The sequence below is a fragment of the Acomys russatus genome, chromosome 4, assembly GCF_903995435.1.
Source record: "Acomys russatus chromosome 4, mAcoRus1.1, whole genome shotgun sequence".
NCBI lineage: Eukaryota > Metazoa > Chordata > Mammalia > Rodentia > Muridae > Acomys > Acomys russatus.
The window spans coordinates 57,084,569-57,099,327 of NC_067140.1; the positions used below are offsets into that span (position 1 = coordinate 57,084,569).

General features: G+C 39.6%; 1 protein-coding gene across 1 annotated transcript in view; it reads right to left on the reverse strand.

Moving 5' to 3' along the window:
* Nucleotides 1-14,759, reverse strand: part of Ubr1 (ubiquitin protein ligase E3 component n-recognin 1) — a 113,208-nt gene that overhangs the window by 49,043 nt on the left and 49,406 nt on the right. Inside the window, exons 21-27 of the mRNA XM_051144470.1 lie at nt 12,247-12,371; nt 8,795-8,847; nt 7,439-7,541; nt 5,691-5,739; nt 4,888-5,042; nt 1,903-2,002; nt 209-318 (exon numbers count right to left, since the gene is read on the reverse strand). Of these exons, the coding sequence (XP_051000427.1) occupies nt 209-318; nt 1,903-2,002; nt 4,888-5,042; nt 5,691-5,739; nt 7,439-7,541; nt 8,795-8,847; nt 12,247-12,371 (695 nt within the window). The remainder of the gene's footprint in view (nt 1-208; nt 319-1,902; nt 2,003-4,887; nt 5,043-5,690; nt 5,740-7,438; nt 7,542-8,794; nt 8,848-12,246; nt 12,372-14,759) is intronic.

Consider the following 14,759-nt stretch of genomic DNA (forward strand, 5'->3'; position numbering starts at 1 on the left):
CACTAGCAACCTCATATATCTTCTATTTACTGAGTTTAGTGATTGCATTGAGGCCACATCAAGCAACAAACTATTTAGGTTTGTGTAAGTATATACTTGGTATTCATTCAAGTAAGGATGAATTACATAATGACAGATTTACCAAAATACATTCTTGACATTAAGCAACACACAACTGTATTGAACCTGTTTATTTTTGTAAATATACCTGGAGTATCCACGTTATCATGTCCTTCTGGCCTTCTAATTGGGGGATTCCTTTGAGTTTTTCCAAAAGCATTTGTATATTCTGAGCATTCATGGCTGAACTTCCCAATCCTTTTTTAAAATACAAATTATATTAAAAGACAATTATCTTCATAATTACATAATAATTATAATTCTTAGTGCCTGCCATCCACATGATGATTGAGGTCTGCCAGGCAGTCAGTCCCTTCACTACCTAACTTTTCTAAAGAAAAAAATCTGCCATTACATGAAATACTGAGTTATGATACATAAATTATTAAGTACTAAGTCAAAGATAGTATGAAGAAAACCCCATAATTTTAAGTCTCCCTCTGCATCACCCACTTGCACTGTAAGCAAGAGCTACAGTCTGCTCTTGCCTTTCCTCTCTCTCTGCCCACTATCTACACAAAGTACACAACGAGAAGAACAGCTGTAGAATCATTAAAGTGAGAGATGTTACATCATGTACAGAGAAGGCTGAGGATAACTTCAATAATCTACAACATAATGTAAGAAGAAAATGTAGCAGCCAGGCGTGGTGGTGAACGCCTTTATCCCAGCACTCAGGGAGGCCTAGGCAGGTAGACTGCTGTGACTTCAAGGCCAGCCTGGTCTACAAAGCAAGTTCAATAAAGCCAAGGCTACACAGAGAAACCCTGTCTCAAAAAACAAACAAATGAGCAAGCAAATGAACAAAAGAAAGAAAGAAAGGAAGAAAGAGAAAGACGGTGTGATCCTTTGCTTACAACTATTGGTTTTACAATTAATGTTTCAGGAATCGGCTTTGAACAAGACTATCTTAGCATTAGAACATTCTAATTTAAACCTATCCTATTCTTCAAAAATTAAAAGAAGAATGTACAAAAAAATATTTTCAGTTAGACACACTTCTTTCCTTCCATACTGCAACCACACCCACAGGAGAGGAAGATCGTGTAGTCAAAACACCTGCAGTAGAGAACTGAGGGGAAAAATTAGTATAATGAAAAATATTAGTTAAAAAATTAAACATGCTAGTCAAATAAACCATTTACGGGTGTGGTGGTTTGAATAGGAATGACCCCCTTAGACTCATGTGTTTGAGTGCTTGGCCTATCGGGAGTGACATTATTAGGAGGTGTGGCCTTGTTGGAGTAAGTATGTCACTGAGGGGGTGGGCTTTGAGGTCTCATATATGCTCAGCCTCCGCCCAGTGCGGCACACAGTCTCCTTCTGCTGCCTGGGGATCAAGATGTAGAACTCTCAGCTCCTTCTCCAGTGCCATGTCTGCCTGCACGCGGCCATGCTTCCTGCCATGATGATAGTGGACTAAACCTCTGACACTGTAAGTCTGTTCCAATTAAATCTTTTCCTTCATGAGATTTGCCTTGGTTGTGGTATCTCTTCACACAATAAAAGCCTAACTAAATTTTTTTGTTTTTGTTTTTGGAGACAGGGTTTCTCTGTGTAGCCTTGGCTGTCCTGGACTCTTTGTAGACCAGGCTGGCCTTGAACTCACAGAGATCCACCTACTTCTGCCTCCCGAGAGCTGGGATTAAAGGCGTGCACCACCATGTCCCACAGGTTTTCTAAATTTTAAGGACTAACAGATTAAAAACTGCTTAAGGTCAAACTTTCATTTACAAACTGGCAGTTAGCTAGAAACTTGTTGGGAAGGATGCTTTGGCATACTTGAAGCCTTATGGTAGAAGTCAAACGCCACTTCCTCTTCAGGAGCTTTCTGAAGCTGTTGCTTCTCCTCCAGCAAGCCCAGTGCCAGTATGTGGAATGCCTGAAGGAGGAGAACAAGGGCCTGTGAAGTGCTTCTTCTTTAACTGGAGGTACTAATATAAACCACCCAAAGAGAAAGAAAACAATAACCAAAAATAAACAAAGCTTATAAACAAAGAGTTAACAGAAAGAGAAATCATGAATACTATGAAAAGTGCCCACCCTAATTTCAAATTAAGGACTTATAGTTTAAGGTTACTGAAAGAGTGTTGCTTAAAAAGTAACAAAAATTTGGAGTTCAGTATAAACTACACAGCTGCCAAAAGGGTCAGGCAGCAGTCACTAGTTATTATACTGGTGATAAAAGGAAAATAAATTAGTCAAAAAAAAAAAAAAAAAAAAAAAAAAAAAAAAAAGACCAACAACATTGTGACAATATCAGTCAAAACTGTGAAGAATAGACTGTGTACTAGGAACTGGTATGTCAAATGCACTCACTGTGTGCAAAGATATTTGTACAAGGGTGCTCACTGTAAATCAGGTGTAGTACACACCTGTAATCTCATGTACTTGGAGAGCTGAGGGGGGAGGATCACCAAAGCCCACAAAATCAGGACCAGCCTGAGAAGCATACAGAGAACCTGTCACAAGCAAGCTAACCACACACAATGTTCATCTTAGTGGTCCTTGTTATGACAAAACCCTGACTCCAAACCCAGTGACTATTAATAAGACACAGGCTAAATACATGACAGTATTCCTATACAATGAGATATGCATGCAATCAAGAATGACAAAGGCCTTTATGTGCTTATGCTGGAATAGTTCCCAGGATATACAAAACCTTAGCAGTGCTTATCTCCTAAGTAGAACACTGGAAGACGTGGAAAAAATTTTAACTGGAGTTCAAAGTACTGAAAGTAATTATCATTGTTACGAGTATTGAGATATAAGTAGAGCATGAAATTACAGACCAATAAGAAACCAATAGGGCAGGGGGTGAAAAAATTCAGTTAAATAGGTATTAAATAAATATATAATTAAAGCCATCATAAAATAGCAGGATTAAGTAACTTATTAATGTGTGGTACCAAGAAGCCAGGTATGGTGGCTCATATGTATACTCTTAGCCTTTAGGGTGCTGAGGCAGGAGGATTGCCACAAGTTTATGGCTAGCCTAGGCATAAGGACTTTAGTCTATCCTGTGCTATAGTCTGTGGCCCTGTTTCAAAAAAAAAAAAATCAAAAACAAACAAAAAGAGCTGCCAGTTTGGCTTAGTGGTAGAGCCCTTGTCTAGCACACACATGCTCCTGGGGTCATTCCCCGGCATCAAGGAAATATATGCCTGGAAAAGAACAATGCATTGGATCGTGGTGGAGCACACCTTTAACCCCAGCACTCAGGAGGCAGAGGCAGGTGTACCGATGTGAGTTCAAGGCCAGCCTGGTCTACAAAGTGAGTTCCAGGCATTTGGGAAGAAAAGAAAAAACAAAAAGAAGTATGATGCAATGTGATACGGACTCATCACTAACAGGAAGAGATTTTTTTTTTTCTTTTTTCTTAACTCAGGAGGAGGAGTTTTATTTGAATAGAGTTGAGAGTAGTACTTAAAATAGCATAGAATAGATTATGTTCCAAAAGAGCTCATCGACCAAATGGATTCTACTTTCCAGTAGCTTTGTGGTTAATGCAATCAATAAGAGGCTTGCCAGGGATAGTTAATCATATGCCCCATTACAAAAGCACAGGGCACAATTAAATTCCTGCAAAATCCCAACCGCAAGTATAACAGAGGGAAATGAAAACAAATGATATTTTACAAATCTTAAACATCTTCATTACTTGGTTCATCAGAGATCACACCATCTTTAATCAATTTTTTTTCTTTTTCTTTTCCTTTTTTGGTTTTTCAAGACAGGGTTTCTCTGTGTAACAGCCCCAGCTACCCTAGACTCCCTTTGTAGACCAGGCTGGCCTTGAACTCACAGAGATCCACCTGCCTCTGCCTCCCAAGTGCTAGGATTAAAGGCGTGCGCCACCATGGCCGGCAGACTATCTTTAAAGGACAGATCCTGCTCTATCTTCATCTATAGCATCCCTCAAGAAAGGAGAGGGCAGCCTTGGCCAGCCCGTGAACTGCCATTCTCCCTAGCCTGTCAGGGCTGACCAGCAGGGGAGGGCACAGCAGAGTGTGGCAAGGAGTAGAAGGTTAATTTCCCCTAGCACAACACGGCTGCTAAAGCTTGGTGGGAGAGAGGGACCCAGGCCCTGCTTTCTGTCAGAATCCTTGTTGGAAACCGAGGGGGAAGCAGGGATGCCTGCCATGCGTGTGCTGTTTGTACTTCTTTATCAGCTTTCCTCATTTTCTCCTCCGTCCACATTCCCCGGGCCTACCATGACGGAAGCAGGGAGTCCCAGGAGCAGGGGAAGGAGAGCGGCCTAAGGTTGGCATTCCTAACACCCTAGACGTGGCCCAGGGTAAGGAGGCCCACCTGGAGAGAAAGCTGGGGGGCATCTGGGGCACACCAGGGGCCAGAGGGAAAGAAAAGATGGACAGGGGTGAAGAGGCAAGATTGGAACTTCCAGGACACGTACAGAGGGGGCCCTGGCTGCCTAGCAGTGGGATTCTCTACATTCAGCTGTTGGTTCAAGCCTTTGCAAGACCACGTGCTTGATTAATCCTTCCCAGGCTCAGCTCCCACTTCCTGGTCATCCTTATCCTATGCACTTTTTTTTTTTTTTGAGTCTTTAAAACATAAATAATTCCCAAGGATAGGAATGCTAAAGACATGAGAATGTATCACAAAACAAACTTGGACCACAGTTAAACTATTTTAGTAATTTCCTAAGTATCATGTGTTCCTGACAGTTTTGATCGACATTAATCTAGGGATTGTTTTTCAGATTCTACAAGAACTCAAGGAAAACACTGCAGGTAAACATACCATCTGGAGCATCCCTTCTGTCCACATATTAGACTCTGTGTCTACTGCCCGCTCTAATATTGTTCTGAGAATGTAGATCATGATATCACAGTTGAGAAGGCTGATTACTTTGCTGAAAGCAGGACAGAAGTCAGGAGGAGGCGGCGGCGGCAACGCTGTCGGGGAAGGACAAACGGGGAGAAGACGCAAACAGGCACATTTTTATGTGAGCTGCCCTAACACACTGAATTACAAATAAGACGATTCATAAGTTAAATGCAAAATAACACGTGATTTTTTTCTGCTTTAAAGCACTAAACGTATCAATGTCAAGGGAAATGTACACTGCTCTGCCAGTCTCCCAAAATAATTCCATTTGCTAACAGTTTAATACGCTATCATTCAGCGCTGGAGTGATGACTCAGCAGTTAGAGCACTGGCTGCTCTTCTAAAGGACCCGAGTTTGTGGCAGGTTGCTGTGGCACACACCAGTAGGAATTGCTGAAGGAGGCAGAAGCAGTAGGATCACTAGTCCAAAGGACCTGAGTTCAATTCCCTGCACCCACATGGCAGCTCACAACTGTCTGTAACTGCAGTTCTAGGGAATCTCACACCTCTTACACACATAAAAGCAGGCAGAACACCAATGTACATAAAATAAAATAAAACAAGATTTAAAAAAATGCTATCATTCATATTGGACACATCTTAATATATGAATGAAAAGAGGCTTTTTATATTTCCTTTAGTTGCCCCTCTCAAATCAACAAAAACATGCATAAAAAAATAGTAAAAATGTGTCAGTTCAGAGTCTCAATTTTTACCTTCATCTTTATTTTCTTGTTTTCTCCTTTTCTTCTGCATATGTTCAGCCTAATTTAAAAAAGAAAGAAAGTAAAAACTATCATTACATGCACTGCTTCGCAAGCACAAAACAAATGGAATACTCTGAAAAAAAAAATGGAAAGATTGTTCTACATAATAAAATAATTTATATGCTAATTTAAAATGTATTCAAAATATTACCTTGACAGAAACCAAATAATTGTCTTAGGGAAGGTCACTCCAAGATGAGTGAAATATGACTCTCATTAAGAATTGAAACTCAGCCAGGCGTGGTGGCGCACGCCTTTAATCCCAGCACTCGGGAGGCAGAGGCAGGTGGATCGCTGTGAGTTCGAGGCCAGCCTGGTCTACAAAGTGAGTCCAGGATGGCCAAGGCTACACAGAGAAACCCTGTCTCGAAAAACCAAAAAAAAAAAAAAAAAAAAAAAAAAAAAAAGAATTTAAACTCAGTGCTGGAGCGATGGCTCAGTGGGTAAGAGCACAGACTGTTCTTCCAGAGGAACTGAGTTCAATTCCCAGAAACTACATGATGGCTCACAATCATTTGTAATGTGATCTGATGACCTCCTCTGGTGTGCAAGTGTACATGCAGGCAGAGCACTGTATCCATAACAATAATAATAAGTAAATAAATCTTAAAAAAAAAAAAAAAAAAAAGAGCACTTGACTACTCTTCCAGAGGTCCTGAGTTCAATTCCCAGCAACCACATGGTGGCTCATAACCATGTGTAATGGGATCTGCTTGTCTCTTCTTGTGTACATAAAGACAGAGCACTCATATACATAAAATACATGAATAAATAAATCATTTTTTAAAAATGAAAAAGAATTTAAACTTAGTCCCCCTTCTTTAGTCAGAAAGACTTCCTAATTTCTACCCTGTACAAGGACCCAAATGACAGCATGTAACTTTTGTCTTTATTTATTTTATTAAATAAAAGCTCCTGTGTTAGACTCCACTGCTGTGAGAAAGCAGCAGACAACATGAGATCAAGGGCGGCAACAGCTCACTCAGCCCAGGCTTGGCTTCAAATCACCATGGAGAAGCAGCTGTGGTAGAGTAGAGCATTTCCCACAAAGGCAGCAGACAAGCACGGCAATGCAGGTAGTAACCAGCTTCCTCCTTCTCCCTGCTTTTGTAAATTGTTCAATTTAACCAAAAGTCAACAAAACTAGCCACCACCTAAGTCAAGTGATCATTTATCATCCTTCTAGGACCAACAGACACTATGTACCAACACTTTGAAGAATAGTTACTGTTATGAAAGACCAAAACAAAAACAAACACACACAAGGAAGGAAGGAGGGCGAATCCTAGAGAAGCATGACAACCAAGTGAAGCATGCTACTGTGAAACGAAGGGTGCAGCATTGAATCCTCTTCTATAGCAACTTTTTTTTTCCTAGACGAGGCTCTCTGTGTAGCCCTGGATGTCCTGGATTTGCTTTGTAGACCAGGCTGGCCTCGAACTCATAGTGACCCGCTTGCCTCTGCCTCTGAATTGCTGGGATTAAAGGTGTGCGCCACCATATCCGACTGGTAGCAACTACTAAGGATATTTTTGGTATGGTCAAGAAAATCTAAATACTGTCTATAGATGAGGTTATACATTAAGTTTTTCATTTTCTTTGGTGAGTTAACATCCTCTACTAATGAGAGCCATCATGTAGATTGAGAAAACATATGGGACTTCAGGTTTACTTACTGAAAAGGATATTTTTCCTACCTTGCTATGCTGTGTTTTAGAGTAATGGTAAAAGTACATATTGAAGTCCTTCAGTGATTCATCTTTCAGTTCGTAAACTCCATGGCCCGATACACCTGGTTTTCTAAAGCAACAGAAAATACAGAGATGAACAGCAGTGTTTTTGTTTTCACAATATTGAAAATAGACAAGACTCTAAAATCTAATCTAAAATTCAAGAGTCCTAAAAAATTATATCTCAGATATGATCAATTTAGTTGCTATCGTAATAAAAAAATATGCTGAATACAATTTCCTGGCAACAGTGACAGGTATTTAATACTTATGAAATTCAAATAAATCTGGGAGTTTGTTTTGCGCCAGCCTGACCTGATAGCATGCCTGCCTTACTTAGATTCCTAGACTTCCTTTATAGCTTCTGGGCTTAAGGTGCCTGCTAAACTTCAGTATATTAAGTGATTTAAGGTCAAACCTCAAATAGTAAAAAGACAAATCATTAGAAAACCGTTACAATAATAATGTGGAATCCTCTATCAAACAATGTATTGGTAAAAGCACCAAAGCTAAAAGGAACAAACCATATTTACTACGACCATTTAGCATCTTTGAGTTTCTGTTAACAGAAAAAAAAAAGCCATGTGCTATTTTATAAGTTATTTAAAACTAGTAGTGGGCTGGAGAGATGGTCCAGCAGTTAAGAGCACTGGCTGCTCTTCCAGAGGACCAGCACCCACATGGCAGCTTACAACTGTTTGTAATTCCAGTTCCAGAGGATATGGCACCCTCACACAGACATACATGAAGGCAAAACATCAATAAACATAAAAACAAATAAAAATCTTAAAAAAAACACAAAGCTCATAGCATCATTCTAAACATAATAGTATCACAAGCCAAAATATATTATTAGTATCAGTTTCCCAAACATCAAGAATTAATCCAATTAACATTTTTACTTTACATACCACAAAGAGTGAAAGGATTATAGCAGTTTAACTTTATTGGAGAAAATGCTAAGATATAGCATATAAAATAAAAATTTATAAAACAATGAAGTCATAGCTTCAAATTATTGGGAAAGAGTTATCAGATAGTCTTACTAGCTTACTGTCTAAATTACCTGATGTCACTAGACAAACTTCTCACTTACCTGTCAAACACAGAACCTCATTTCATCAACAAACACATTTAATTATTTCATCATTAAACGCGACCAGTCAGCACTTAGTGCATTCCTCATTCCCATCCCTCTGCTCTGTATTGTATTGTTATTCCTGGGAGTTCTACAGAAAACGTCAGATGTTCTACAAAGTATCCAGAATATAAGAATAAAGATCAGCCTACCTCTCAGAATAAGGATAAATGCTAAATACTTACTTAAATGTGGCCACTTTGTTTATGACAGTCTCTAAGCCAGTTTCATTATTTTCCTGTTGAAACAACATTTTTGTCATTTTTACCTTCAGGTAATGACTTTTTCTTCTCTTACTGTGAACTGAAATACATTTTAAACTTCATTTCTGAAATATTTTATACATACACAATAAATTAAAAGATTGGCTATAATATTAAAAGTACATAAGAAAGCCTGGTGGTGGTGGCACACGCTTTTAATCCCAACACTCGGGAGGCAGAGGCAGGCAGATCTTTGTGAGTTCGAGGCCAGCCTGGTCTACAAAGTGAGTCCAGGACAGCCTGGGCTACACAGAGAAACCCTGTCTCAAAAAAAAGAAGATGAAGAAGACAAAGAAGAAAGAAGGAGGAGGAGGAAGAGGAAGAGGAGGAGGAGGAAGAGGAGGCGGCAGCAGCCGCCGCCACCGCCTTATATGGCATATTTATCAACAACATTTAGGCATATGTCCATGTTTTACTAATCCTTGAAACCAAGGTAAACAGAACGAATAGCCTCTAACCAGAAATACATGGCAAAATATCTGTGCAAAATGTCCAGATGTGTTCTTCCTTTTGCAGCTCTGACAGTTTTCTGCTAATTAGTACAACTTTTCCTTAAAAAAAAAAAAAAAAGTAGTATTTTTATGAAGTCATTTATAATGATAATTAGGGAGCTAGTTAAGCTGTTACAGTAAATTTAAACCTATGGCTTTTAAAAATTAAGAAATTTAACCTCCTTTTCAAAGTTTATTTTGGGCAGACAAGATGGCTCAGTGGTTAGAGGTACCTACCAAGTGTGATGAACTGAGTTTAATCCCCGAGACTCACATAACAACAGGAGAGAATTGCTCCCTGCAAGTTGCCCTCTTATCTCTGGAGGTGGCATATGAATATTGTAACGTGCATAGTAAGTGCAAATAAAACTTTAATATTTATTTTATTTACCTATTTAGTTTTTAAAGAGATGGACTCTCACTATATCGCTCAGGCTGGCCCTAAACTCCTGCCTTAGCTTCCCAGGTAACTGGGATTATACTAAGAAGACATGTGCCACCACATTTATTTAACCTCCTTTTAAAAATAACTTATTTGAGAGTCAGAGGAAGTTTTAGAAAACTTTGTTTCTAAGTGTGCTATGTATGTATCACTAGCCATAGTGGAGTTACTTTAAATGCAATAGATACTTTTAGAAGTTTTGAATATTTACTTATTTTAATAGTATTTAGGGCATCAAAACTATTGTTTCACATATATTACCTCCTAAAACACACTAAGGAGAACTATAGGATGATATTTAAAAGGCATTAATTATGAAATTGGTAGGTGGATATAAAAAAATTACAAAAGTAAAAACACAACGCAAATAAGTTTAATTCTTTATTAAGAATCACTTTACAATGACTGTGGGGGCAGCTCAGTGAGTAAAAGTGCTCTGCCATGCAAGCCTAGTACCCTGGACCCTGGTCTTGGAACCCATAGAAGAGCCCCGCACCCCATGGAAGTTGAGAGGCAGCAGCAGAAGAATCACCAGAAAGCTCGTGTAGGCAGCATGAGTGCCACATGCATACCATGGCATGTGTGTACTTCCACTCACACACACACAAACACTTACGTAATCATTGTTCTAATTCATACACAAATCTCAAAACGAGGAAAAATATAAGAATCATAACTTTAGGACAATAATATCAATATCTATACACACTGAAGCATGAGCACCACTGTGGTCTAGGCCCCAGCTCACCTTACAGATCTCTAGTTAGAGAGCCAGAATGGCAGCACACTTCCGCTGCATTCCTCGGCTTCTCACCAAAGGATTCCGACACTAAGGAAGGCTGACACTACCACGCAGGCTTGACAAGATAGCAGAGCCTGACTTATTTTTCTTGCTCTGTCTGTCTCTGTGTCTCTGTCTCTCGCTCTTTCTTCTATCTCCATCCCTATCTACACTTTTGGCTGGGTGTTGCTCCGTAGCTCCAGCTGGTCTGGAATGCCAGTGTGCTGGGATTACTAAAGGTGTGGGCCACAGTGTAGCCTACCTGCTTGCTTCATTCTTTCCTTTCCTTCTTTTCACATAATACTTGTACATATTTATGAGACATACCATAATAATTTCATACGTTATGCAGTGTATAATCAGGGTAACTGAGATTTCCAAGTCCTCAAACACTTTTTAATTTGATGTGTTGGAAAACTTTGGATTCTCTTTTTTCTAGTAATTTTGAAATGTATCGCTCTGTTGTCAAGTGTGGACACTAGAACTGACCCCTCTTCCTACCTAATGTGCTTTGCTGCCTGTCATTTAACCTCTCTCTGATCTCCTGACACCCTTAGTTTCTACTGACGACTAACTCTACTTTCTCCTATACGATCAACTTTAAAAAAAAAAAATAGGATGCTTCCATTCATCTGCCTTTGCCTTTTCTTTCACAGAAAGCAGGCTTGCAAACCATTCCAATAGCTCCTCTACTGTTTCCTAGCTCCCTCACCACTTTCTGTAATGAGATCTTAACGTTTTGTTTTCTGGCCTGTTTCCCAGAAGACCCACATTAACACACTGCTCCAAAAGGTTCAGGACTTCAGATAGCTTTCATTTCCTCTGCTAAAATCTTGTTTTAAAGTAAACAAAATGTATGCCAGGCGGTGGTGGCGCACGTCTTTAGTCCCAGCACTCAGGAGGCAGAGGCAAGTGGATCGCTGTGAGTTCGAGGCCAGCCTGGTCTACAAAGTAAGTCCAGGACAGCCAAGGCTACACAGAGAAACCCTGTCTTGAAAAACCAAAAAATAAAAAATAAAATAAAGTAAACAAAATGTAAGAACTAAAGCTTATATGAGTAAAAGCTGAAAGGTAACTGGGCTACAACCATAAGAATAAAAATATGGGTCTTTTTGCTAGGCAAATTTTCTTGAAATTTTAAGCTAACCTCCAATTAAAAAAAAAAAAAGGAAGGAAGAAAGAAAACCAATCAACCAACCAAATAACGAAACCTGGAACTCCTCCATCTTAAGAAGAAGAACTGAAAAGTAAACTTAGAGGCTAGAGAGATGGCTCGGTGGTTACAAGCACTGGGTGCCCTTGCAGGGCTCTCTGGTTTAGTTCCCAGTGCCTGTACATTGACTCACAACTGTCTATAGCTCCAGTCCTAGGGGATCCAACACCCTCTAAGAACACCAGTCACGCATGTGATACACTTACACACATGCAGGGAAAACACCCATATACATAACATATTTTTTTTTACATAATTTTCACGGGACCATGCAGGGGGAGACAGAAAAACAGGGAAAGAGAAAATGTATGTACAGAGAACGGAGAGGGGGAAAGGGGGCTGTGGGGGGGGGGGGGACGGGGAGGAGGAGAAAGACACAGAAAGAAGGAGGGAAAAAAGAAAAACAACATACTTTTCTTTTTCTAAAGAAAAGAAAGGTAGACTTACATTCTCAGGTAGATTTCTGGCGATGGCACTGTGTGGCATGGGCTCAATGCACAGTAAGTGAGTAATCTCTCTCATTATAACTTCCTCTTTGGTAACATTTCCCACTCCAGGTACATAACGTTCTCCTAAAGCAACAACAACAAAACCAGAACTTTTCATTTGTTTCTATTTAAGTTTTGTTCTAACAGATGTACTTATACCCAGAACACTGCACTAAATTAGGTCTACAAAAGACAAATCAAAATTATTTCGATATTTACCAAAATTAAAAACTAAACTATTTGTTGAAAGGGAGAGCCCAGTCCTTATTTGAACTTACTATAATCCCAGCACGTGGGAAGCTGAGACAGGAGGATCACAAACAGAAAGGCTAGCCTGGGTCATGTAACAAGACCAGGTTTCAGAAATCAAATCAATAGATGGAGAGGTGGCTCAGTAGGTATAAGCATATATTTCTCTTATAGAGGAACCAAGTTCTGTTCCTAGAACCTCCATCAGGACACTCACATCTGCCTGCTAATCCAGCTCCAGGGGACCCAGTGCCTCTGGAGTCAAAGGGCACCTGTACACACATGCACATACCCACACCTACACTAAAAAGGAGAAATCGTTAAGGTCAAACATGGTGCTACACACCTTTACTATCAGCACTCAGGAGGCAGAGGCAGGCGGATCTCTGTGAGTGGAGGCCAGCCTGGCCTGGTCTCTATAGTGAGTTCTACGCAGCCAGAACTATATAGTGAGATCCAATTTCAAAAAGAAAACAACAACAACAAAACTAAAATAAAATAAAAATAAATTGAAAAAAACCAAACATCAAAAAACAAAAGCAGGGCCCAGAAGTTAAGAATTTTTGTTGCGCAATCATGAAGACTAGAGTTTGGATCCTAGTATCTGTGCAGCAAGCCAGGTGGCTCACAGACACTCCAGCTCTGAGGGATCTGATGCCCTCTTCTGTCTTCCACATACATGAGCAAGTACACACACACACGCCTATACAGTCACACAGATACACAGCAAGCACAGAGAGAGAGACAGAGACAGAGAGAGAGAGAAAGAAAGAGAGAGAGAGAGAGACAGACAGACAGACAGATAGGGACAGAGAAATAAATAAATACATAAAAAAGAACAAAATGAAAACTAAAAAGTAAAATTAATAGCTTACATGATAAAACAGTATTATATATCAAGCCTATGACTCATACATTCTAAGGCACATACTCTTCCACTGAGCTACATCCCCCAGTCCAGGTTACAAATACATAAACAAAAAACTCTGTCAAATGGAGATCAGAAATTGCTAAATCAACTATAGGAATGTCTCTAGTATCAATAATACCTAATTCCCATTGCTTCAAGAAGACATTTGAATATATGGCATCCTTGTTTTTTTTATTTTTGGTGTATATTTGTGTAAACATTTAAACATATACATAATAATATATATGTTTAAGCATGTGAGCATGTATGTATGCAAGTGTGTGTGTGTGTGTAGACCAGAAATCGATGTCAGGGTCTTCACTGGGGGGGGGCGGGTGCCTCACTCTTCACCTTATTTCTAAGGTAGGGTCGCTCACTGTGAATCTGGAGCTCACTGATGCAGCCAAGCATGCTGGCAAACCTGCTCTCTAGGGACCCTCCTGCCCTAGTCCCCGGGTGCTGGGATTACAGGTGTGCGCTGCCTTCCTCACCAGCTTTTCCACGTGTATTGGAGATTGAACTCAGGTCCTCATGCCTGCACAGTGGGCACTTTACCCATCTGAGCCACTTCTCTGGTCCTACTGAAATTTTAATTGGCATACATTCATTAAACATACTAATGGGTTTCATAAGGATAACTGCTTTCAGCAGTATCATGTACTTTGACCATATTAATCTCCCTTTCCCTTCCACTAGTCCCCTTTCCTCACACCCGCCACTCCGCCTTCATGGCCTATATATTCACCACTAGTCTTCAGCACTACAACATCTATACAAAGACCTATGGCATCTATAAGAGATTCTTTTAGATAGTCTCTAAATCATAAACATTCCACAAAGAATTTGTTAAATGATTCATTTTCACACTAGTAAATTTTAAATTTTTATTTTATAATTTTCATATATATATATATATATTTACCAAAGGGGTATCCCCCAGGATCACAGTCCCAGAAGCAACCTTAGAGTAGGTTCCTTTCACACTGTATGGATTAGGAATCTGAAACTCAAAGATTATATAGCATGTTCTTAATAACTGAAAGCAAGGCCACGACTTCATCATCTAAACTCCTAATCCAAACATTTTCTACATATTTATATTTTTCCCATTATAAACCAGAAGTGGGGCTTAAAAGATGGCTCATCGGTTAAGAGAATTTACTGTTCTTGCAGAGGAGCCAAGTTTTGTTCCCAGTACCCACATAGCAGCTCACAACCATCTTTCTCACTCTACTATTTAAACAAAGTAATTTGCAAGAATGACATGATAAAAACATTTAACTTAGACCCTGGATATACTTAAATTTCATGCA